Source organism: Pantherophis guttatus, chromosome 1, assembly GCF_059756535.1.
Source record: "Pantherophis guttatus breed Tessera chromosome 1, ASM5975653v1, whole genome shotgun sequence".
NCBI lineage: Eukaryota > Metazoa > Chordata > Lepidosauria > Squamata > Colubridae > Pantherophis > Pantherophis guttatus.
Genome location: NC_142063.1, coordinates 201296897 through 201321391, shown reverse-complemented (window position 1 = coordinate 201321391; position 24495 = coordinate 201296897). Strand labels below are relative to the sequence as shown.

The window sequence follows — 24495 nt, the reverse complement described above, 5'->3', positions numbered from 1 at the left end:
GCTATTTCACAAAATAACATAACAATGTTGAACTGTTATGGAAAGCAAATGTAAATTAAAACTGATTAAGATGAATTATAGGGAGAATCTGTTTTAGGAGTACCCTCATGTCCAAATAAGAAATGCAGCATTAATGAAAAGACTGAAACAAGATGAAGCTCTTTATATATGTTCACATTTTCTTATTAACATCAACCAATATAGATTGTATAGCTCAAGGAAACCTGCTTTAGTAAGTTTTTAAATTACCAGATCCAAATAGCTAGAATCTCTTAGAGCAGCTATCATCTAGAACAGGGGTGTCAAACTCGTGTCGTCACGGTGGTGTCACGTGATGTATCGTGACTTTTTACCCCTTTGCTAAACTGGGTGTGGGCAGCATGTGACACATCCAGCCCGTGGGCCACGAATTTGACAGCTACATTGCTATTCTGATCTAGAATAGCAATGTAGGGTGTAAAAAGCAGGTGGCATAATCAAATGAAGTTAAAATATATATTCCTACAAAAGAATGTATGACATTATTAATTTAAATTAATTCTGAGTAGTAAGACTTAATGCTTACAGTTGATTCCAGATGCAAATATTAGATAAACTCACAATATATCCAAACTATTAATAAAAGACAGACTGAATGTAGGTATAAAACATGCTTTTATTTCTAAAGTAGGATAGTGCCCAGACCTTAAGACCATGTTGTCTATTGAGGATAAACACAAATACAAAGCTTTAGAAAAACAAACTACTTTATCCAAACAACTGGGTTGTACAGACTTCCATTTATGTAATAATTCATACTTAGAAATACATACCTGCATTTATTTGATCTATAATATCAATTAGCTTTGTACAGCAGTGACAAGGTTCATATCATACAAGTTGATTGGCCATTGCAAGAAAAAATAAATATATTTATAGTTCAATTTTTATTATGTATTTAACACTTCAATACAAAGGTAAAGAAACTTCATTTCAACTATCTGAAGTTTGTAGAGAGGTCTGAGCTCAAAGACATGCAACAAATATGTGACAAATACTCTTATCATAATTTTGAATAAGTTATACACAGTGTACATTAGCTAGGAGTTAAAGACTATGACCCTATTACATTCTGAAAAATCAATTAAACTGTGTTTTAAAACAACAACAACACTATCACATTTATTGGGCTAGGAATACAGAAATGATAAAATCTTCATTTTACTATATCCACATAGAGGCTTGTGGTTTTTCAGCAAAGATGCAAGCATTTTACTCAGCCCTTACTACCCTTGCACCATGTAGCACCACAAGGGCACAAAGACTGCTGCATACATCTACAAATCACACTTAGACCCCACTGGTTTTTGGATTGTGCATTTAATATTTAAGTACAATGATAATTTTTTCAACCCAGAATCAAACAATAGCAATTTGGTTTATACTGATTTACAACATTCAGACCACCAGTAAACTTTAGATACAAAAACAGTGAAGAAGGGATGCTATTCACCCTTGGGTTGCTAAAGAGATCATACTATTTACCATTGTGTCTGCAGTATAAACAGAAAAAAATAATAGCCCAAAGGAAATTGGTGGATGGAAGGATAGAATCTAAAGATTGCAATGTGATGGCACACATTTGTATAGTTGCATGCATCAGTGTAAATCCATGCACTTGAGGTATTTTTTCCACTTGAAAAAAATACTATACAGTACATTATTATCTATCATGTCTGAGCTTGAGTCACTTAAAATAATGATATTTGGCTGCTTGGATCTTAGCTATACAGATAACTATTGCATTTCTGATTCTTCAGAAATTAGGTGCATATGTTACAATACCATAGATTCTATCTTAAACTGTTTAAAATGTATGAGATCCATAGAACTAGAATTATTCAGGCATTTTAGCAAAATTTGATAATCTACAATAACATTTAATGTTCTACAGTGGACCATGCATTATTGCTTCATTTAGATGCAAGATAAGAAGAGTCTGTTACCATATTCAGCAAAATTAATGTGTTTCATGTGAAACAGCATTTTTTTTTTCTCTGTGAGTCCATTAGAAACTAGTTGTACTTTCTGCCATTCTTGCTCTTATCAGACTGCTATTGCAGTTACACAGAGAATTAAAGTGACTAACAGTGGGACACACACAGCTTTTAAGCTCTGGTAACTCCTTCTTCAGTCGTTCAAGCTGCTCTGTCTGGAATATATTTGGCTGCTCGGGCATCCAGTCATAAATCCTAAAATATACAAAGAAAAGAATTAAAATCTACTATCAATCTGTAACAAAGCTGTATTGGAAGCCACATAAAAGTTTAATGCCAACACTTAAAAACTATTGAAAATTGAATAATCATCACTTAAAATGGGTTATATGTACAGCTTATATCCTAGCATGTTCGTGATCATTTCCAAAATAAGCACTCGGTGTCTAATATGCTACTAAGTGGAAGTCTGGAGGTAACAATGCTAATATGGATGCCAGAAATGTTACTGGTTGTTAGGCATTACTGGGTTATAAATTGAGCCAAATTCCAGACTACATGCATGAACTCAGCATAATTCCACTACTTGTTACTCACATGCCATGTTATTTAATTTGTATATATATTGGGGTAGGCACTCCAGAGTTGCCCAGGACTGAGATTATGTTGCCAAAACAAAGCAATAAAATGGCCAGCATTTGGCAAGATCTCTTTTTCGGTTACCAAATATGGGTTGAAATAGATAAGGAAATCTGATTTTGCTCATTTCCATAATTATCCCCACCCTCACCCCCAGATAGATCAACACTGTGTGGTAGAAATTAGGGAGACTGGAATCATTTCAAGAGTGGAAACAGATGTAGTTTATGTTTAAAAACCCAGCAAAACACCAAAACACATGCAAAAAATAATAATACCCAGCCCAATCCTTTTTTGATGTGACTACTCTTCCAGAATTTCACCCCAAGTACTTCAGGAAGGAAGTTCCCCTCACTCTATAGTTCATTTGCTAAAGAAAGCATAGTATAAACCTTGTTTTCAAATCACAAGCATGCCATACAAAAAGAATTAAAAAGAAACAGGGATCCCAGAATTATTTTAGAAAAGCATTCTGGAAAGTAAATACAAACCTGGCATATCATGTGGAAATTGAGGATCTTGTAAAACTCTAGAGGAAGAGGAATCCATGTGTCAAGGGCTAATTAGTTGCTTGCCTATTACAGATCCTGAGCTAGCATGCTCAATAGTTTTAAAGTGAGGTAGAAAATCTGTCCTACAAATGACTCTGGATTATCTCTTTTGATTGGCAGTTAGAGTGGAAGAGTCCAACAGTATCTCTGCATGTTTTTTTGTTTTTTAAATTTGATTTATATGCCGCCCTTCTCCGGAGACTCAGGGCGGCTTACAGTGTGCTAAGCAATAGCCTTCATCCTTTTGTATATTTATACAAAGTCAGCTTATTGCCCCCATAACTGGGTCCTCATGTTCCCCATCCCTGCTTCAGATTCTTGTCTGGTTTATAAATATACATATTTTTGCCTGTTTTCCCAAAACTAAGAATCATCCTCACGGCTCTAATTTCAGAAATATTACGATTACAACTATAATATAGTTTCAAATCGATCAGCTGTTCCAGGCAGCGGGGATTGCTGCTGCTGTTCGCTGCTGCTGCCTGTCACTGCCACCACCACCACCCCCTCCCCCCAGGTATGACAAACCACTGCAGCCTTGTCTGTGACGCAATATTCACTCCATAAGACACACAGACATTTCCACCCACTTTGGTGGGGAGGGGTACATCTTATGGAGCGAAAAATACAGTAAGTTTGCTAATTATCGCCTGGATTGTACTCTCAGCAGAATTACCCACATTTGGAATACTAACGTAATACTGAAGAACTTGGTGACTTACATATTTATCTTATACCAATGGATAGGAACATCATTGCTGGATAGTGATACTCAACAAGATGGTTCAGTTTTGTCTTCCAAATCTGAACACTATTTTACTCTATCTTTTTGTGTGCCTTTGAATCAGTGTTAATAACTCTTGGCAACTGCTCCAGACTACTCCCTGCAGTTTTCTTGGCAAGATTTTTTGAAGTGCTTTGCCATTGTTTCCTTCCTAGGGCTGAGAAAGTATGACTGGCCCAAGGTCACCAAGATGTGGGATTAGAATTACAGTCCCCAATTCTAGGCCAGTGCCTTAGTCACTATACCAACTGACTCTCTTATTTAAGCCTGTTTGAATTTTATCTAATGCAGCATGGAATTCAATTGGGGACTTTTTGAAAACTAGTACTAAAGTCAACAATCAAAACCTGGTTTCATTCAATCAAGTCCTTTACAATATTCTCTACTTTGAGATGCCAACTTCCCTACACAACTGAGTTGACCCAGTTGATGGATGTTATGGCAGCATAAGAAGTTTCCCAAATAGCTTTCCAGTTGTCAACTGTCTTTAAGGAGATAACTAACCACTGCATTTGGACAAGCACTTAATGGTTGGTCAACCACGAGACTGATGGTTAGTTTTCTATCCTCACAGATAAAGTATGCTAAAATTTAAAGTCTTGAGTATTTAATAGCTGAACAGAAATATGGATGAGAAAGGGCAGGGATGTAGATGTTGTAGTATCCAGATTGGCTGACAGATGGATTATTCCCTAGAATGATTAATTCATTCCAGACCAGTTAAGAATGATAACTAAGACCCATTGTCTCCACTACCCTCCAAAGTTTGCAAGGCATTACAGTCTTCTGGCCAATGATCTTGCCTATGCCTATTCTACAATGCACCACTGTTTATTTTGTAGAACTAAATATGTTTCTTCTAAATAAGGACCAAAGAATTAGCATAAAGAAAAAAACACCAACAGCTGCACCTAAAATCTGATAAATAGAATTGTTTTGTCTCTGTACTGTTCTTCACAGAGGGAATAGAAACACCCTTAAATAAAACCGGCACATAGAGAAAATCCTGCTAAAAAACCAGAAACTAGAAAGCTAAACACCAACTAGATTTTTTGGACATTACCAGATTTCCCAGAATATGTGAGCCAAGTGGGATATTTTCTCTGAAACTGACTACATCCATAACATCCCGTTAAGTTTAGTACACATCTTTTGCCAAATGCCAGTATTGTTCCTCTTCTTGCAAGCAGTGTAGACACCCCCACAGAGTGCTATTCACAACATTACATTACATTAGCATAATAAAAGTTCAAATTTGGGATTAGGTCAGCAAATGAAAAACTTTATTTGAAATTTGTTGCAATCAGAGACAGCTGTTCTACTTCTTCAAATAGTTCACCAACATAATAAAGCCAAGTAACTGTTAATTTATTATCAATGAATTTCAGTGCATCCTCTTCAGAGAATTTAAGGATGTGCATGAAATGGAAAGTTGCCAAACAGTTCTGAGTGGCCTGCAGTTTTGCAGAATCAACACCTAAGCCATTCTGGTTGTTCTGAAGTGCAACCAGGGTAAAGCTGGTACACTTTACTCCCCCCTTCTTTTTCATAGGCTGCATATTGGTCCACCCACCAATTGTCCTAGTGCCTTATCTTTCTTTTTGCCAAAATTAAAGAAAAGCTCATGGACAGCTGTGGTTACTCAAATAGCCCATACCTATCTTCTCAAGTTCCCTTCCCTTAGTCTCTGATGTCTTTGTCCTTTTCTCACTTTCTTCATTCCACTCAAAACTCTTTGGCTTAGAACACAGATTTTTGTATCTGGATCAAACACACGTTTCAGTACAGAAATGGACTGCCTGAAATGAACTGTTCAATGCATGGAATGATTCGTGCATACAGTGCTTTGCATGTTACAGGATGTATTGGAAAGGGAATCAGGTCAAAATACTTACCCAAAGGTATAGATTTACATTCTAGTAATTTCTAGGACCTGATCTCGATTTAATTCCTATATATAGTAGATATGTAAATATAAAGAATCCCTTGTGTAGAGCTTGACTCCTGATGACTACATGAACACGTCCATGTAATTTACTGACCAAAATGCAGAAATAATTTATTCAGAAATATTTGTTTGACTTCCCAGAATAATCTATTGCTTTGGGACTTCATGGTAATCCCCCGTCCAAGTACAAATCAGCTTTAATACTGCTTAGCTTTTTTTTCTAGATTAGTCATGGTTGCTAGGAGTTAGTCCTATGTAAATGGACATTTGGAAATAAACGTTTTAGATCTGCTGCTTTCTAAATCATTTGATACAACATTGAAAAGAACTATAAATTCTGCCTAGGCAAACGTTTCATTTAATTACCGGCCTGATGCAGATAAAATGCAGACTATCTGCCGCACAACGTTTGGTGATGAGAAGTGCATGTATATTTATCCGTTCTTCCTTCCTCCTTTTACACAGGCATCCCTGAAGCAAGTATAATTGTTACAATATGCCACTCACACCATGGCAAAGCTGGTTGTTCATTCGCATACAGTTAAAATTGCATACAGTATTTTGCATTAAGTATGTTCATTCCTATTAGTGACTTTATATTAAGAGCATTTGGTTTCAAAACTGAAAGTGCAAAGGACATGGCCACAACACATGATGATGATGATGTCTTTTATTAAACATGCGTGATGCCCAACACTCAACAATAACGATAATTTATTAAACGTGCGTGCTGCCCAACACAATAATAACAATAATTTATTAAACTTGCATGCTGCCAGACTCTCAATAACTCTGGGCAGTTCACCATGATCAAAGAAAGACATTATAATAAAATCATTAAAAAATTAAGGTATAGGATGGCAAGTACAATGAAGTGGTGTCTCCTGCACTGAAGGCCTGGATAAAGAACCATAGTAGATATAAGCACGGAGGGTAATTTTGATCACCTAAGTTTGATTAGCAATCACCTGGCCTAAGAAATGCAGTTGATCAACATAATTTTTAAATAAGAACAGAAATACTGAAATAAATTTCTTTCTGTTTATAGTCTGTTCAGTCATAATAGAGCCCAACCCAAAAATGCAAAGTTTAAATGTTCACTATAAGTTACATGTGATAGTTAGGATGTTGTAATACCTATCATACACCAGACCATGAACTCCGTATTCCCTCAGCTTCTTTCTGTTCTCTGGCTCATTTGCTTCATCTCCCCAGCAAAAGACAACTAAGCCTTTAGATATGGCATGGTCAATATATGATGGAGTTTTCAGCAACTCTTCAGTATGTGCGTTAATGCCCTGGAAAAGAAATAGAATGCCTAGATCAACTTGAATGCATCAGAAATGTTACACGTGGTGTTTATAAAGACACTGTGCGGTCATTACAGCACCCTTCTAATATTTAGTTTGCAGCAAAAAAATATAGTTAGCAGTCTATGCAGCACTTTAGAATGCACAAACATATTCATCTGCATTTAATCCCCTGAGGTAGTAATGGGAGTGGCTGCTTTAAAGTGCAGCAGAAAGGGACTAGGTTTACATTTCAAAATACCTTCTGGAGATCAAAACTGTGGTGCTGTCCAGACAATGGACAGGAAAAAAAACCAAACAGTTGCCATGAACTTGTCTTATTGTTTTATGACTTACCAACAAATTTTCAAAGAGTGCAAAACTTGTAGCAATCGCTGTTGTACGGCATCTGAGATCCATGAGTTCTGGATAAGTATCACATTTCCCTTGAGTTAGAAACAATATGGGATACTTATTTTGCTTATGTCTGACCCTAGAAAATTAAAATAAGATAAAAATTTTATTATCTTCTGTGTGGTTCTAATAACGCAACTATATTCTTTCTTTTAAAACAATATCACTTATGTACATAGAAATGACTATGGAGTATCCTACAAGGTGTAAGAAAATTAGAGTGAAGTTATGACCATCACCTTAGTAAAGCCAGCTACCCAAAAATAATGGGCAATGTACTCCAGCAATTGTTGAAGGACCATAAAATCCTCACTTGCTATTCCTAAAGAATATGAAATATTCTGAATCCCCCTTTTAAAATAAAATGTATTACCAAAATCCAGCAAAGTTATACATGGAAAAGGCACATTGTCTTACCTGAACGTCCATTTTGTCCTCGATGATCCGACACTCCACTCATTGGGACTTCTTTCACTTTCATTAAACCGACTGGGTGCCATTCAAAATCTCCTCCACAGCTTGGTCCCACCCACTTTAACTGCGCATGTCCAGTCTTTTCACGAAGTCCTGTTAGAACTCTTCCAGACTGAAATCCTAGGAACCACCTGACCTTTATCCAAATCTAACTTGGTCCCAGCGCTGTAGAGGAAAAAATTAACAAAACCCCAGCCGTCCCAGGTGATGGACAGTTATTGGGAGGGTCGGAGTGTCGGATCATCGAGGACAAAATGGACATTCAGGTAAGACAACGTCCCTTTTTCCTCCTCGATGCTCCGACACTCCACTCATTGGGATATACCCAAGCCTACTTAAATTGGGAGGGAACTGTCTCCATCCTCCTGGCCACGGCTGGGAATTACAGCTTGTAATACTCTCCTGCCAAATGCTGCATCTGCTGATGCAAATATGTCTAATCTGTAGTGTCTTATAAATGAAGATATTGATGACCATGTGGCCGCTCTACAAATTTCATCAATAGATGCATGAGTGGCCCAGGCTACTGACGTAGCCGCACTTCTCGTAGAATGTGGAACTATACCTCCCGGGACTTTTGACCCTTGTATCTTATAAGCTGAAGAAATGCACAATTTAATCCATCTACCAATTGTTGTTGAGGACACTTTTTGACCCAATGTCGATGGTAGAAATGAAACTAATAACGCTTCCGACTTTCTAAAGCTCGCCGTTCGTGATATGTAGTACTTCAATGCTCTCCTTACATCTAAAGTGTGCCATTTTTTTTCTTTTGGATGTTTTGGGTCTGGACAGAAATTTGGTATAATAACTTCTTGTGTACGATGAAATAGAGAATTAATCTTAGGAATGAATACTGGATCTAATCTCATTACTACTCTATCCGGAAAAAATACACATAGATCTTTTCTAATTGATAAAGCGGCTAATTCAGATATTCTTCTAGCTGACGTTATCGCCAACAAAAATGCCATTTTTACTGTAAGATTACGTAATGATGATTCTATAATGGGCTCATAAGGAGCAGAAGTTAAAGATTGTAATACCAAATTAAGGTCCCAAGTCGGGAATCTGTGCACTACAGGTGGTCTTAAATTCCCAGCACCATGTAAAAAGGATCTAATTCTAATATCTTGGGATAAAGGTTGCCCCTTATCTGTAGAAAGTACTGTGGCTAAGGCTGCCACCTGGCGTCTCAGCGTTGCCGGAGCCAGTCCTTTATCAAAACCTGACTGTAAAAATTTAAGAATGTCCTGGACTGTTGCAGACGTTGGATCTGTATGTTGACTTAAACACCACTGAGCAAACTTTCTCCAAGAAGCGTTGTATATGCGAATTGTTGCTGGCCGTCTGGCAGCTTGTATGGTTGCGATAACGTCTTTCGGTAGATGATCTTTCATGAGACATATCCGTTCAAGTGCCAAACGGTCAATTTTAGCCAATCCGGATCTGGATGAAAAACTGCTCCTTGGCTCAGAGAAGTGCTGTTCACAGGTAACTTCCATGGTGGTTCTATCGACCGATCTTTCAGGTCTGCGAACCATTCTCGACGTGGCCAATATGGTGCTATCAGTAGTAAATTCGCCTTTTCATTTATCATTTTTCTGATTACTTGCGTAATAATGAGAATGGGAGGAAAGGCGTATAGAAGCCCTCGGGGCCAAGGTGCCCTTAACGCATCCTGATCCTCTGCTCCCTGAGTCGGATACCGGGAAAAAAACCTTGGCAGTTGTGTATTCTTTGCTGTTGCAAATAAATCTATTATTGGTACTCCGAACCTGTTGACAATCTGATTGAACAGACCTGGATGTAGTCTCCATTCCCCTTGATCTATTATTCCTCTGCTCAACCAACCCGCTTGTTGATTCATCGATCCCGAAATATGTTCTGCTCTTATCGATAGTACATTCTTCTCTGCCCACTTCATCATTTTTTCTGTTTCTTTTTTTTTTATTAAAAAGTTTTATAAGAAATACAATTTTCTCCCCCCCCACCCTTCCCCTTCCCCACATAAATTATACATTTTCTTATACATAAGAAATCCTCCATATATATGTTTCCCTTAAAGAAAGCATTAAAATAAAACATTTTAATTATATTCGGAGTTGCTCTTCTCCTTCTTCCCTCATTCCACAACAAACCTTCTTCTCCTCCTCCTTTCTTTCCCGTCCCTCCTTCCTCTTCCCTCCTACCTCTTCTCCCACCTCATCCTACTTCCTTTCCCTTTCCCCCACTTCTCTCTTCTTTTCCCCCTTCTCGCCTTCACTCCTACTCCTGTCCCCTTCCCTTCCCTTCCTCCTCTCCTTTCTTCCATTCCTCTCCCTCCCTCTCCTCTTCCTACCCCCTCCTCCTCTCTCCTTTCTAACTTCTTTGCTGTGAAATATTTTCCTCCTTTAGTATCTGAGCAACTCCTATATTCTAGGATACACTTTCTTCTGCTAAGACATTTCTCTAATCATCACTTCCCCCCCTCCCTTATCCCCCCCTCCCCACCCCACCCCTGACTTCCCAGAGCAAAAACAGGGTATAGCATCTAACAAACATATGCTAAAATAAACTAACAAATTATAAAGTTCAAAGCTCCCACATGTTCTTTAACTCCCTTTGCTCCAATTCAACAACCTCCCTTTTATAAATTCTCAATACCAATTAAATTAAATTCATTCTTCCTACTTATATAGAAAAAAAAGAAAAAAAGCCTTTTTCTTAATGCATAATCCGATACTTTAGCAGTCTTACAAACAATAAAAATCATGAATAAATTCCATTTCTATACCAGAAAAAAAAATTTCATCTTAAAATCTTGCACATTTTATCTCATATATCTTTTAAAATAATATAGTCTAATGTTAAGCATTTTAAAAATCTCTTAATACCTTTAAAACACTTATTTACCAAATATAAATTTCAGAATCTATAGGAGGGTATCTTTCAATTTTTCAATTAACCATCTTAATACCTCTAACTTTTTAAAAGAACAACCCTTAACTATCCAAATTTTTCTGTTTCAACCATGAGAGACTTGGACCTTGTCCCGCCTTGTTTGTTTAAATGGGCCTTCGTGGCCATATTGTCCGTCAGAATTAATACATGTTTCTGTGTTACCTGCCGTTGAAAATGGCCTAGTGCCAATCTTACCGCTCTCAGTTCTAGCCAGTTTATGCTTTGTATTTTCTCTCTCTGAGACCAAGTTCCTTGAGCTAATTGTGACTCCAGATGGGCCCCCCATCCTAACAGACTTGCATCCGTGGTCAGGGTGACCCTGAGAGGTTCTAAGAACAGTGTCCCTTTGGATAGAGTAAGGGAAAGCCACCACTTTAGTGACTGTCTCACTGGAAAAGGAACTGTGATCTTTGTTAAAGAATCGGCTACTCCTTGCTTCTGAAATGGGAGCAGAAGCCACTGCAGCTGACAATAATGCCTTCTGGCCCATGGCACGATGTTGATACATGAAATCAGTTTGCCCAACAGTTGGGACAGCGTTAACAGGGATACATTTTTGTGATATAGTATCTGAGAAATTACTTTCCTGATACTGATTTGGCGTTCTGGAGATAGATGGACTAAACCTTGAATTGAATCTATTACAGCTCCCAAATGCAAAATTCTTGTTGTGGGCACTAGATGACTCTTGTCCCAATTTATTGTCAGACCATGATCCTGTAGAGACTTGATGACCATTGTCCTGTCCATTTGAGCTTGGTCTGCTGTGGAAGAGAGTATCAGTATATCGTCTAAATAACAGACAATTCTCACCGACTTTTCCCGAAGAGTAGCTGCTACTGCCGCCATTAATTTTGTGAATATCCGAGGAGCTGACGATAGACCGAAAGGCATAACTCGGTACTGAAAATGTCGGTTCCCGTAAGCAAATCTGAGGAATTTCCTGTGTGACGGGTGGATCGGAACATGTAAATATGCCTCCTTTATATCTATTGATTGCATGAAATCGTTTAAACGGACACATCCTAATAGAGTTCTTAGTGAGTGCATTTTGAATCTTCTGTACCTTACATGGAGATTCAACTGTTTTAGATTTAATATGCCCCGCCATCCACCCGAGCTTTTGGGCACAAGAAAAAATATCGAATAAAAGCCCATTCCCCACTGGTGCTTTGGTACAGCTTCGATGGCTTCTATTTCCAGTAAATGTTGAATCTCCAAATCCATGAGTTGTTGTTTGGATTGGAGACTTGGGAATGGACATTGAATAAAACGTACAGGGGGAGACGAAATGAACTCCATTTGAAGTCCGTCTGATACAGTTCTTACAATCCAATTGTCTGTCGTTGACATTTCCCATTGGTGATAGAACATTTGAATTTTGCCACCAATGGGAAACTGTATCAAAGAGTCATTTTCCACAACGGAAGGAACGATAATTGGATCCTCTGAATAGTCGTTTGATCCCAGCCTGGCGCCTTCCCCTGTCACGAAAGGAAGATCTTTCTGAATAGTTGTTGTACTGTTGCGCAGTGGTACGTGGAAAATAGGAACCGCCCTGTCCTTGCTCAGGACGAAAAGGCTGACATGGAAAAGGAGAAAAACGACGATCTGGACGTCTGTAAGATGAAGGTAAGACTTTTCTTTTATCTCTTCCTTCCACTAAAATGGAATCCAATGATTTTCCAAACAATGAACCTCCTTGGTACGATGCTGTTGTTAGGCGCCATTTTGATTTCATATCTGCGCGCCACTGGCGTAACCATAAGAGATGCCGAGAAGTGACTGCAGAAGCCAATGCTCTAGAAGCAAATTTTGCTGCGTCCAGAGATGCATCCGCAGAATATTCCACAGCAGCAATTAATTTGGCCATATCCTGTTGAAGATGATTATCATGAGTAGGTACTCTGTCCTTCAGTTGTCTGAGCCACACTAACGAAGCTCGATTAAAAAAGGACGCTGAAGTAGCTGCTCTAATAGCCCAGGCTGCTGCTTGGTGAGTTTTTTTAAAAGTTAGCTCCGCCTGCCTATCTTCTTGCTTTAAACCATCACCCGCATCACCAACTAATACCGATGGTGATGTGAGGCTAGCAACCGGTTCATCTATTGAAGGTACTTGTAGGAGAGCATCTAATTTAGGAGATGCACAATAAAGTTTCTTATCAAAATTATTAGGAGCTGATAAAGCACCTGGACGTTCCCAAGGTTTCTGTATTACTTGGGCAAATAAATCAGGACATGGAACAAAATCAAAATCCGCCGTAGGCAAAGGAAACAAATTACTTATCGACTCATTTTGATTACCGGAAACAGTAGACTGACCTAAGCCTTGATCCATATTTGTAGCCGCCTTCGCTTTACGAAGGAGTGATTTAAACAATACAGGATTAAAGAGACCTTGAAAGGCTGGCCTGTCAGCAACCTCGCTTTCATCTTCCGACATTTCCAAATCTTCTGGATAATCATCCCCTTGATCTGCCAGATCTAAAGATTTATAACCTTGAGCTGAATGGTTATGATCAACTCTGGATGAATGACATTGCCCCATGGATACTGCTCCAGGATCCATTGGTGCTATAGGTAAGGTAGACTGTTGTAGTCCTGCCTGGAAAATTCTAGTAAAAGTTTGAGCCAAAAATGTTTGGAAATCTATGTCCTGGCCAAATAAAGAATTTTCCTCAACTCTGAGTCCTGCCGCTGTTGGCGTAAAGGTTGACTCAGGAACCCTTTGGGTTAATCTTTGAATAAATGGTCCTACTTGGCCAGCATCTTGTGCTGCCATGCCTCCAGGAAAATGTGGTATTGTTTGATCCCTTGTCTCTGGGACTTCAGGATTTTGTACATAATAGTCAGAATTCAGAGTATTGCACTGTTGAACTGGGTCTGAATGACTCTGGACTACTCTTATATCATTATCATCACTTAAAACAACTGTCTGCGCTGAGCGCTTAGCTTTGTCAAATTGTCTTTCCAGAGCATTATGCCTACGCTGATCTTGTTTAGACATTTTCAAAATCCCTTCTGACTGAACAGATCCAAGATGAGAAGCCTGTGTTGAAGCCTTGGACTTAGCTTTTTTTGATCTTAGTGGCTTGGGAGATGGAGCCCTAGAAGGAGATGGACTTAGATCTAATTCAGAGGATAATGCTCCTTCTGCCATAATCCCTATTAATCAGTACCTTAAATTAATTTGTAATAAGGTAAAAGTAATATTTCCCTGCCAAAAAGGAGTTGAAGTTGAATTGGAATATGCAGGAGGTAGGACCCAATCCAGACACTGGTGCAGTCCTTCACTTCTTTTCCCCCTTAGCCTCAATCCTTGAAAGAGGACTTGAAGGAATAATAGCCAGTAACCACTCTAATACAAAGGCGGTTGGTCTCAACAGCGGCGGTTAAATTGGCTGCGCTGGAATCACCACAGGGAAACCTCAGCTGAGCTGTTTCAAAAGCCGCTACAGTAACAGCCTGCTAGCGCTTTATTTCGTTATTTTGAAGCCAAGTACTGAAGAAAAACCTCCTGCTGAGAGAGTTTGCCGGCAAGGCAGGGACTCCAAAGCCGCTAGAAATTGATAACTAAAAGCAGAGAGACTACGAGAGCGAGGGCGGTTCTCCCGGCGCGCCAGTTAACCGGCTCCATGCTCATGGCAAATGACAGTTGAGAAGAAATCCAGACTTCTCTCAAAGCGCTGAATAATTATTTAAGTTAAAGCCAGCGGCAGGCGCTCCAGCCGGAAAAACGCCTGACCGCTATTAGCGCTTATAATTGAGATCGTAGCTCTCTGTCAATAGCTGAAAAATTTAAAACTTTCCAATTATTTGCCTAATTTAACACAATGAAGTCTAGATAATGAAGCACTCCAGTCTGGTCACTTTTGACTGAGTGAAAAGACTGGACATGCGCAGTTAAAGTGGGCGAGACCAAGCTGTGGAGGAGATTTTGAATGGCACCCAGTCGGTTTAATGAAAGTGAAAGAAGTCCCAATAAGTGGAGTGTCGGAGCATCGAGGAGGAAAATGTTATCTTTGACAGGAGTTTCCTTTGAATTGAAATATTCAGTTTAAAATACCACTAGTCTATTGTAACCTTTTTATTTGGCCTCTTAAAAATATAGATTTCATTGTTTAAAAACATTTAGGTAACATTTCCCACATGTATAACTTTGCTGGATTTTGGTAATACTTTTTACTTTAGAAGAGGGATTCAAAATATTTCATATTCTTTAAGAATAGGAACTAGGGATTTTGTGGCCCGTCAACAATTGCTGGAGTACATTCCCCATTATATTTGGGCAGGCTGGCTATTAATTTGGGATACTCGATGCTGCAATAGATACCCTTATTCCCTGGTTTAGAGATTTCAAGCATAGTAACGTGAGGATTGTTCGCCCACGTCTGTTTCTATTAGCATTTGGGGGGGTAGGGGAGAATGTGAATCTTCTAGTTATACAGTATTTTAAATCCTACTGATATAAAACATTCCTAAGATAAAACTACTTCATTGACAAGGCCCTTAAAATATTTTCATTAAACTCACATTGTGCATATATCTGCATCAAATGAAGAAAATATAACCCTTCTTCCTCCAGCTTTGAGCAGAACAGTCTTCAAAATTATATCTAGATAGACGTTCATGTCAAAATAAGTTGAAAGGTTGCCATCCCACACACCATCCTACAAAAAATAAAAGCCACAGAGGTAGGGTTATTGAAGTTTAATGGAAAGACACTGATTTAGACAATATGTCTTGACATATAACTTGGCTCCAAATCACTGAAGTTATCAATAGAGCAAAACCTCAATTTAATGGAACTCCAATTAATAGACTTCAGCAACAAGAGACTAAATATGCATTCAGACTTCACCCCTGAAATATCAGAGGTCAGTTTTTTCAAAGTTTGTTCAGACAATTGATGTTATTTGTGAGATTTAGGCAATGACAAAATGTTAATATCACTTGCATCAATTTATGTCATTTGTTGATGTAAATGTTATGTATACTAATGCAAATGATATAAAAACATAAATAAGGGCAATATGAAGTAAATTTCAATCAGTTTAACAAATATTTGGCCTTAAAAGATATGTCTTGCCACCAAATGGTCTTATACACTAAGGTTTCACTGTACAGAATATAATTGTTATTTTACCATTTCAGGTCAAATAAGCAGATGAATCTTTTGGGAAATTTTTCTTTCTCTCTATATAAACATTGTGTAGTATGGAATTCTGAATTTTTACCTGAATCACATGCAGATTTCATATCTCCATGTTTTACTCAAGTCATAGTCTTTCATCTTAAAAAATATCTTCCTCACACCAAAAGCTCTAGTATATATATATGTCTGCATCAATCTATTGTGCTAGTTCATGGTCCTATACATTGTAGTTGTCAAGTTTCCGAAAGATGCCCTAATTAATTCATGAGCCATGATCCAAACTTCAAAGGAAATATATTCATTATTAGGAGCACCATTCCGGCAATACTCGGATGGTTAGGACTGATCCTACGTAGATTTACGTTCCCCTATGACCTTGTCTCTCCCCTCCTCTCCGGCCATGTCATAAATCACATTCTCCAATTAACCACTTTGGCTGGCTGTGAAACCTAACTCCCTCCTTCTGGTTGCGGTCAGAAAGAATGTATGGAATTCACTTCAGTTCTTCCTCCCTCCTGCTCATGGCAACTTGAAAGCTTTGCAAGTTGACATTAGTAACAGTCAACCCCTGCAAATGTCTTAATTCCTTCCAACACCATTGTTTTATAATATAACTGTTGACTTAAAGGAAGTAGATAAAACTTAAGGTTTATGTAAACACTGTATATTAAAACATTGATTCTTACCTTTTGCTGGCAGATCCATTTGATTTCTATATTAAATCCAACTTCTTCAGGAATCAATTCTAGTACCTAGTTAAAAAAAGGAATTCCAGCAATATAAGTACTACTGATCAGGCCAAGTATAAAACATTGATTTACAGACCTGCATTCAATGCATTTTGGCTGTTACGGACAAAATCTGAAGTTGTAAATGCTATGTAATTTATATATATTCATTTAAAGTATCATTTTGCATATACAATTTGTAAATTTGGCATTACATAATTGATCAATAAAACTGTATTAACTTGCCTGTATTTAGAAGTGATTTTTTTTTTTATTTAAAATATCTTGGAGTTCCTTTTAGAACTTATAGGAGTTGTTCAAAAACAATTTCCAAATAACTACACATGGCAGCTTGAGAATCAATTAGATTCTCAAATATTCTATTATACTGTAATGAATGCCACATAGAAAATCTACCATCACTTAAAAATAGGTGCAACCAACGAAAGGAAATTTTAACCCTTATCTAAACTGAATCTTCTAAAGTCTGTGCTCTTAAGTTTAATGCTACATTGCAAAATTGATTCTTAAAAAATATAAACTTTATTAGGTTCACTTCATCAATGAATGCACTGTTTGCTATATTAACTTCCTAGCTTTTCATTAACTTAATCAGCTTTCATAAAAACATTAAGATTTTCTACGTATAGATTTTTTTAAAAAAAATGTGCATGCAGTTAACTGACCTAATTTAAACAATCAATTTCTTGAATCTGCTTTTTATCAGTTTAGTACACTGGAGTTTTCTCTACACCTATGTTCCATTTATGGAATTTTTGATCCAGGACACCTATTTGACATTATCTGAAAGAATTTCCATTGGTTTCGTAGATTAGCATTTTGTAAATAGCCACCTAAATGTTTATCTGGTATTTATCTGCTACCTAGCCTTGATTTAATTTCTTTGATTATATGTAATTTTAAAAATTAAGTTTGATACATATATTTTGGTTATTCTTGCCTTGAGCATACTCATATTACATATACAGTGGGGCAAAAAAGTATTTAGTCAGCCACCAATTGTGCAAGTTCTCCCACTTAAAAAGATGAGAGAGGCCTGTAATTGACATCATAGGTAGACCTCAACTATGAGAGACAAAATGAGAAAACAAATCCAGACAATCACATTGTCTGATTTGGAAAGAATTTATTTGCAAATTATGGTGGAAAATAAGTATTTGGTCACCTACAAACAAGAAAGATTTCTGGCTCTCACAGACCTGTAACTTCTTCTTTAAGAGGCTCCTCTGTCCTCCACTCATTACTTGTATTAATGGCACCTATTTGAATTTGTTATCAGTATAAAAGACACCGGTCCACAACCTCAAATAGTCACACTCCAAACTCCACTATGGTGAAGACCAAAGAGCTGTCGAAGGACACCAGAAACAAAATTGTAGACCTGCACCAGGCTGGGAAGACTGAATCTACAATAGGCAAGCAGCTTGGTGTGAAGAAATCAACTGTGGGAGCAATAATTAGAAAATGGAAGACATACAAGACCACTGATAATCTCCCTCGATCTGGGGCTCCACGCAAGATCTCACCCGGTGGGGTCAAAATGATCACAAGAATGGTGAGCAAAAATCCCAGAACCACACGGGGGGACCTAGTGAATGACCTGCAGAGAGCTGGGACCAACGTAACAAAGGCTACCATCAATAACACACTATGCCGCCAGGGACTCAGATTCTGCAGTGCCAGACGTGTCCCCCTGCTTAAACCAGTGCATGTCCGGGCCCGTCTGAAGTTTGCTAGAGAGCATTTGGATGATCCAGAAGAGGATTGGGAGAATGTCATATGGTCAGATGAAACCAAAGTAGAACTGTTTGGTAGAAACACAACTCGTCGTGTTTGGAGGAGAGAGAATGCTGAGTTGCATCCAAAGAACACCATACCTACTGTGAAGCATGGGGGTGGCAACATCATGCTTTGGGGCTGTTTCTCTGCAAAGGGACCAAGACGACTGATCCGGGTACAGGAAAGAATGAATGGGGCCATGTATCGTGAGATTTTGAGTGCAAACCTCCTTCCATCAGCAAGGGCATTGAAGATGAAATGTGGCTGGGTCTTTCAGCATGACAATGATCCCAAACACACCGCCCGGGCAATGAAGGAGTGGCTTCGTAAAAAGCATTTCAAGGTCCTGGAGTGGCCTAGCCAGTCTCCAGATCTCAACCCCATAGAAAACCTTTGGAGGGAGTTGAAAGTCCGTGTTGCCCAGGGACAGCCCTAAAACATCAGAGGAGATCTGCATGGAGGAGTGGGCCAACATACCAGCAACAGTGTATGCCAACCTTGTGAAGACTTATAGAAAACCTTTGACCTCTGTTATTGCCAACAAAGGATATACAGTCAGGTCCAGAAATATTGGGACATCGACACAATTCTAACATCCTTGGCCTATACACCACCACATTGGAGTTGGAATAAAACAAACACAATGTGCTTTAACTGCAGACTGTCAGCTTTAATTTGAGGGTATGTACATCCAACTCAGGTGAACGATGTAGGACTTACAGCAGTTTGCATATGTGCCTCCCACTTGTTAAGGGACCAAAGGTAATGGGACAGAATAATAATCATAAATCAAACTTTCCCTTCTTTTTTTTTTATTTTTTTTTTATTGCAAAAGTTTTACAATTACATTTTCACCCCTTTTCCCCCCCCCGCCTCCCCCCCAAACTTCCCAACCTCCCTAACCCTCCCTAACCCTCCCCTCCCCACAGACTTCCCTATAATATATTCATACTCATAAAAAACCCTTAATATAACACTCATATATAAACTTGAACCCCTCCCTCCCCTGTATAATTTTTCTCTTTACCTCCTTACATTAAAATATTTCCAATACATTATTTTCAAATAAAAGCTATTTGATACTTTCTAGTTTGATATTTGTTCTGAACATATTCTATCCACCTTTTCCATTCCCATTCATAAGTCTCTTGTGAACAATCTTTTAAATATGCTGAAATCTTCGCCATCTCTGCAAAACTGACCATCTTCAAAGTCCATTCCTCGATAGTGGGCAAAGCTTCATTCTTCCAGTATTTACCTATCAACAATCTTGCTGCTGTTATCATATACAATATCCATTTTGTTTCACCCAATGTAAAACCCTTAACTATACCCAATAAAAACAGTTGTGGAGAAAATTGAATTTTTTTCTTCAAAACATTCTGCATGACCCACCAAATTTTTATCCAAAAAGCCTTAACTTTCCTACAGGTCCACCAAACATGATAATACGTAGCATCCAAACATTCACATCTCCAACATTTTGGCTGAACATTAGGGTACATACATGACAACTTTTTGGGATCTAAATGCCATCTATAAAACATTTTATAGAAATTTTCCCTCAGGTTCTGCGACTGTAAATTTAACATTCTGAACCCAAGTTTTTTCCCATGTTTCTAACATCACTGGCTCTTCAAAATTTTGTGCCCACTTAATCATACAGTCTTTAACTAATTCCGTTTCTGAGTCCCTTTCTAGCAAAACATTATAAAGCCTTTTGATATGCATTGGACCTTTCTCTCTTATATGTCTAACCAATTCTTCCTCGTGCAACATAATACCAGTTTTTTGGTCCTCTTTCCATCTCAATTGTAATTGATTATATTGTAACCAAGTTAAATTAATCCCTTCGTCCAACAGTGTCTGCAATGTCTTCAGCTGCCATCTGCCCGCATCTGTAAAAAGAACCTCTTTGTATAAAAAACCCCCGAGTGACATTATATTTGTATTCCACAAAGTATGACCAAGATCCAGCCATAGCGGTATTTTATAATCCCATTTGAGTCGATGCTTCTTCCAAACTCTCATCAAAGAGTCTCTAAGTATATGACTTTTAAATACTTTATCAACTTTGTCATCATAAAATAAGTAAGCATGCCATCCAAATTCAAGATCAAAACTTTCTGCATTCAGTATTCCAGCCTTTTTACTTCCAAACCAATCACTTGTTAAAGTTAAAGCTGCTGCGTCATAATATAGCTGTAGGTTTGGAAGTTTAAGACCTCCTCTTTCTGGAACATCTTGCATAATTTTCAATTTCACTCTCGGCTTCTTCTCGTTCCAGACGAACTTATTCACTCCAGATTGCCAAACTTTCAATTGTTTATCACTTTTAAGCACCGGAATCATTTGAAACAAAAAAAGAAATCTTGGCAAAATATTCATCTTAACTGCTGCTATTCTTCCAAGTAGAGACAGCTGCAGTTTTTTCCAAGTCTCCATATCTTTCTGCACCTCTCGCCACAACACCTCGTAGTTATTTTGAAACAATTTCATATTTGATTCTGCAACCTGAACTCCTAGATATTTTACCTTAGGTACAGTCTCAAAACCTGCCCTCCTTTCAAGCTCATGTTTACGATCTTGTGTCATGTTTTTAGCTATCATTTTAGTCTTTTTTGGATTCAATCTAAAACCTGAAACTTTACCATAGTCTTGTATAATGTCCTTCATCAAGATTATTGATTCCACTGGTTGTGATAGGGTAACAACCAGATCATCTGCAAATGCCTTTATTCTGTAATCCTCTTGCCTGATCTTTATACCTTTCAAAATATTAGAGTCCCGCATTGTATTTAGCAAGACTTCTAGTGTTAAAATAAATAAAAGTGGGGACAACGGACATCCCTGTCTTGTTCCTTTTTCAATTTTAAACTCTGTTGTCAGACTTCCATTAATTATGATCTGTGCCTTTTGCTCTTGGTAAATTGCCGAAATCGCCTGTATAAATTGATCCCCAAAGTCCATCTTTTTCAAAGTCTTTAATAGAAAACTCCAATCCACTCTATCAAAGGCCTTCTCTGCATCCAAAAAGACTGCAGGGATCTGTAAACTTTCCCTTCTTAATACTTGGTTGCAAATCCTTTGCAGTCAATCACAGCCTGAAGTCTGGAATGCATAGACATCACCAGACGCTGGGTTTCATCCTGGGCCTTTTATCTGCCAGGCTTCTACTGCAACTGTCTTCAGTTCCTGCTTGTTCTTGGGGCATTTTCCCTTCAGTTTTGTCTTCAGCAAGTGAAATGCATGCTCAATGGGATTCAGGTCAGGTGATTAACTTGGCCATTGCATAACATTCCACTTCTGTCCCTTCAAAAATTCTTCGGTTGCTTTTGCAGTATGCTTTGGGTCATTGTCCATCTGCACTGTGAAGCGCCGTCCAATGAGTTCTGCAGCATTTGGCTGAATGTGAGCAGATAATATTGCCCAAAACACTTCAGAATTCATCCTGTTGCTTTTGTCAGCAGTCATATCATCAATAAATACAAGAGAACCAGTTCCATTGGCAACCATACATGCCCACGCCATGACACTACCACCACGCTTCACTGATGAGGTGGTATGCTTAGGATCATGAGCAGTTCCTTTCCTTCTCCATACTCCTCTCTTCCCATCACTCTGGTACAAGTTGATCTTGGTCTCATCTGTCCATAGGATCTTGTTCCAGAACTGTGAAGGCTTTGTTAGATGTTGTTTGACAAATTCTAATCTGGCCTTCCTGTTTTTGAGGCTCACCAATGGTTTACATCTTGTGGTGAACCCTCTGTATTCACTCTGGTGAAGTCTTCTCTTGATTGTTGATTTTGACACACATACACCTACCTCCTGGAAAGTGTTCTTGATCTGGCCAACTGTTGTGAAGGGTGTTTTCTTCACCAGGGAAAGAATTCTTCGGTCATCCACCACAGTTGTTTTCCGTGGTTTCCCGGGTCTTTTGGTGTTTGGAATGCACGGGTGCATTCCTTCTTTTTGAGAATGTTCCAAACAGTTGTTTTGGCCACGCCTAATGTTCTTGCTCTTTCTCTGATGGGTTTGTTTTGTTTCTTCAGCCTAATGATGGCTTGCTTCACTGATAGTGACAGCTCTTTGGATCTCATCTTGAGAGTTGACAGCAACTGATTCCAAATGCAAATAGCACACTTGAAATGAACTCTGGGCCTTTTATCTGCACATTGTAATTGGGGTAATGAGGGAATATCACACACCTGGCCATGGAACAGCTGAGAAGCCAATTGTCCCATTACCTTTGGTCCCTTAACAAGTAGGAGGCACATATGCAAACTGCTGTAAGTCCTACACCGTTCACCTGAGTTGGATTTACATACCCTCAAATTAAAGCTGACAGTCTGCAGTTAAAGCACATTGTGTTTGTTTGATTTTGATTTGATTTTGATTTTATTAGATTTGTATACCGCCCTACTCCCGAAGGACTCAAGGCGGTGAACAGCCAAAAAATAAGACACATAGATTACAAAATTTAAAAACAGTATAAAACCACATTAAATAATTTGGCCTGGGACAAATTAAAAACACCCTCATGGTTAAGACAAATTTAAAATTTACAATTTAAAAAAGGAAAACGTTAGGCCAGGCCAGCCAGTTGAAATAGAAAAGTCAAGGGCGCAGAGGAAGGTGCATAGATCCGGAATCCTCCGTATCTCCGGGGGAAGCTCATTCCAGATAGCAGGTGCCCCCAAAGAGAAGACTCTCCCCCTGGGGGCCGCCAGCCAACACTGTTTGGCCGACGGCATCCTGCAGAGCCCCGCTCTATGACAGCATACTGGCCGGTGAGAGGCTGCTGATGGCAGCAGGTGGTCCCGTAAGTATCCAGGTCCTAAGCCATGAAGTACTCTAAAGGTGGTAACCAAAACCTTGAAGCGCACCCGGAAGACCATCAGGAGCCAGTGCAGCTGGCACAGGAGAGGTGTTACATGGGGACGCCACGTCGCTCCCATAACCACACACACGGCCGCACTCTGCACCAATTGGAGCCTCCATTCCAACTCCATTGTGGTGGTATAGAGCCAAAGATGTTAGAATTGTGTCGATGTCCCAATATTTCTGGACCTGACTGTATAACAAAGTATTGAATTGAACTTTTGATATTGACCAAATACTTATTTTCCACCATAATTTGCAAATAAATTCTTTCCAAATCAGACAATGTGATTATCTGGATCTGTTTTCTCATTTTGTCTCTCATAGTTGAGGTCTACCTATGATATCAATTATAGGTCTCTCTCATCTTTTTAAGTGGGAGAACTTGCACAATTGGTGGCTGACTAAATACTTTTTTGCCCCACTGTGTATCAAATTAACAAAATAAATGCTAACAGAGTTCCATGAGGCAGACACTCTGAAATCATTATCTATAAGCTGTCTTTAGCCACAAGCATTAGAAACATAAAAGTTCAGCTCTGATTATGCAACAGATTTAAAAATACTTACAAAGCAACAAACACAATTAAAATTATTTATATCATCTTGCTCACTATCTGTAATAGAACCAAATATTATTTTAGTATTTTTTTAAAATCATGGGATTATTCTCTTAGGTTTTAATACCTCTAGTATTCTATTTCAGAGTTTATATTAAAATGTACTAAAATGACTAAATGGTAGCTTACTGATTGTAAAGAAGGGAATGGCTGCATCTCAGAAGCTATATTTTCTTCTTCTTTAAATGATACTGTAGAGAAGAAATATAAAATGAAAGAAAAAAATTAAATAAAGGGAACCCAATTTCAACAGTTTATGCAATTACCAATGATGCATAATCTGAGATAGAGAT

At 38.4% G+C, this 24495-nt stretch overlaps 1 protein-coding gene across 7 annotated transcripts in view; it reads right to left on the bottom strand.

Annotated features, from left to right (window-relative positions):
* Nucleotides 1-635: 635 nt before the first annotated feature.
* Nucleotides 636-24495, bottom strand: part of GPCPD1 (glycerophosphocholine phosphodiesterase 1) — an 83861-nt gene continuing 60001 nt past the window's right edge. For 5 of the 7 annotated variants that reach the window (XM_034432322.3, XM_034432320.3, XM_034432319.3 and 2 more), the window contains exons 15-20: nt 24332-24393; nt 16860-16925; nt 15552-15688; nt 7545-7680; nt 7036-7196; nt 636-2231 (exon numbers count right to left, since the gene is read on the bottom strand). In XM_034432322.3, coding sequence (XP_034288213.1) covers nt 2048-2231; nt 7036-7196; nt 7545-7680; nt 15552-15688; nt 16860-16925; nt 24332-24393 — 746 coding nt within the window. In that variant the 3' untranslated portion in view covers nt 636-2047. Of the gene's footprint in view, nt 2232-3106; nt 3145-7035; nt 7197-7544; nt 7681-15551; nt 15689-16859; nt 16926-24331; nt 24394-24495 lie in introns of all 7 variants that reach the window. The other 2 variants (XM_087882329.1, XM_060689322.2) reach the window with 1 other exon arrangement.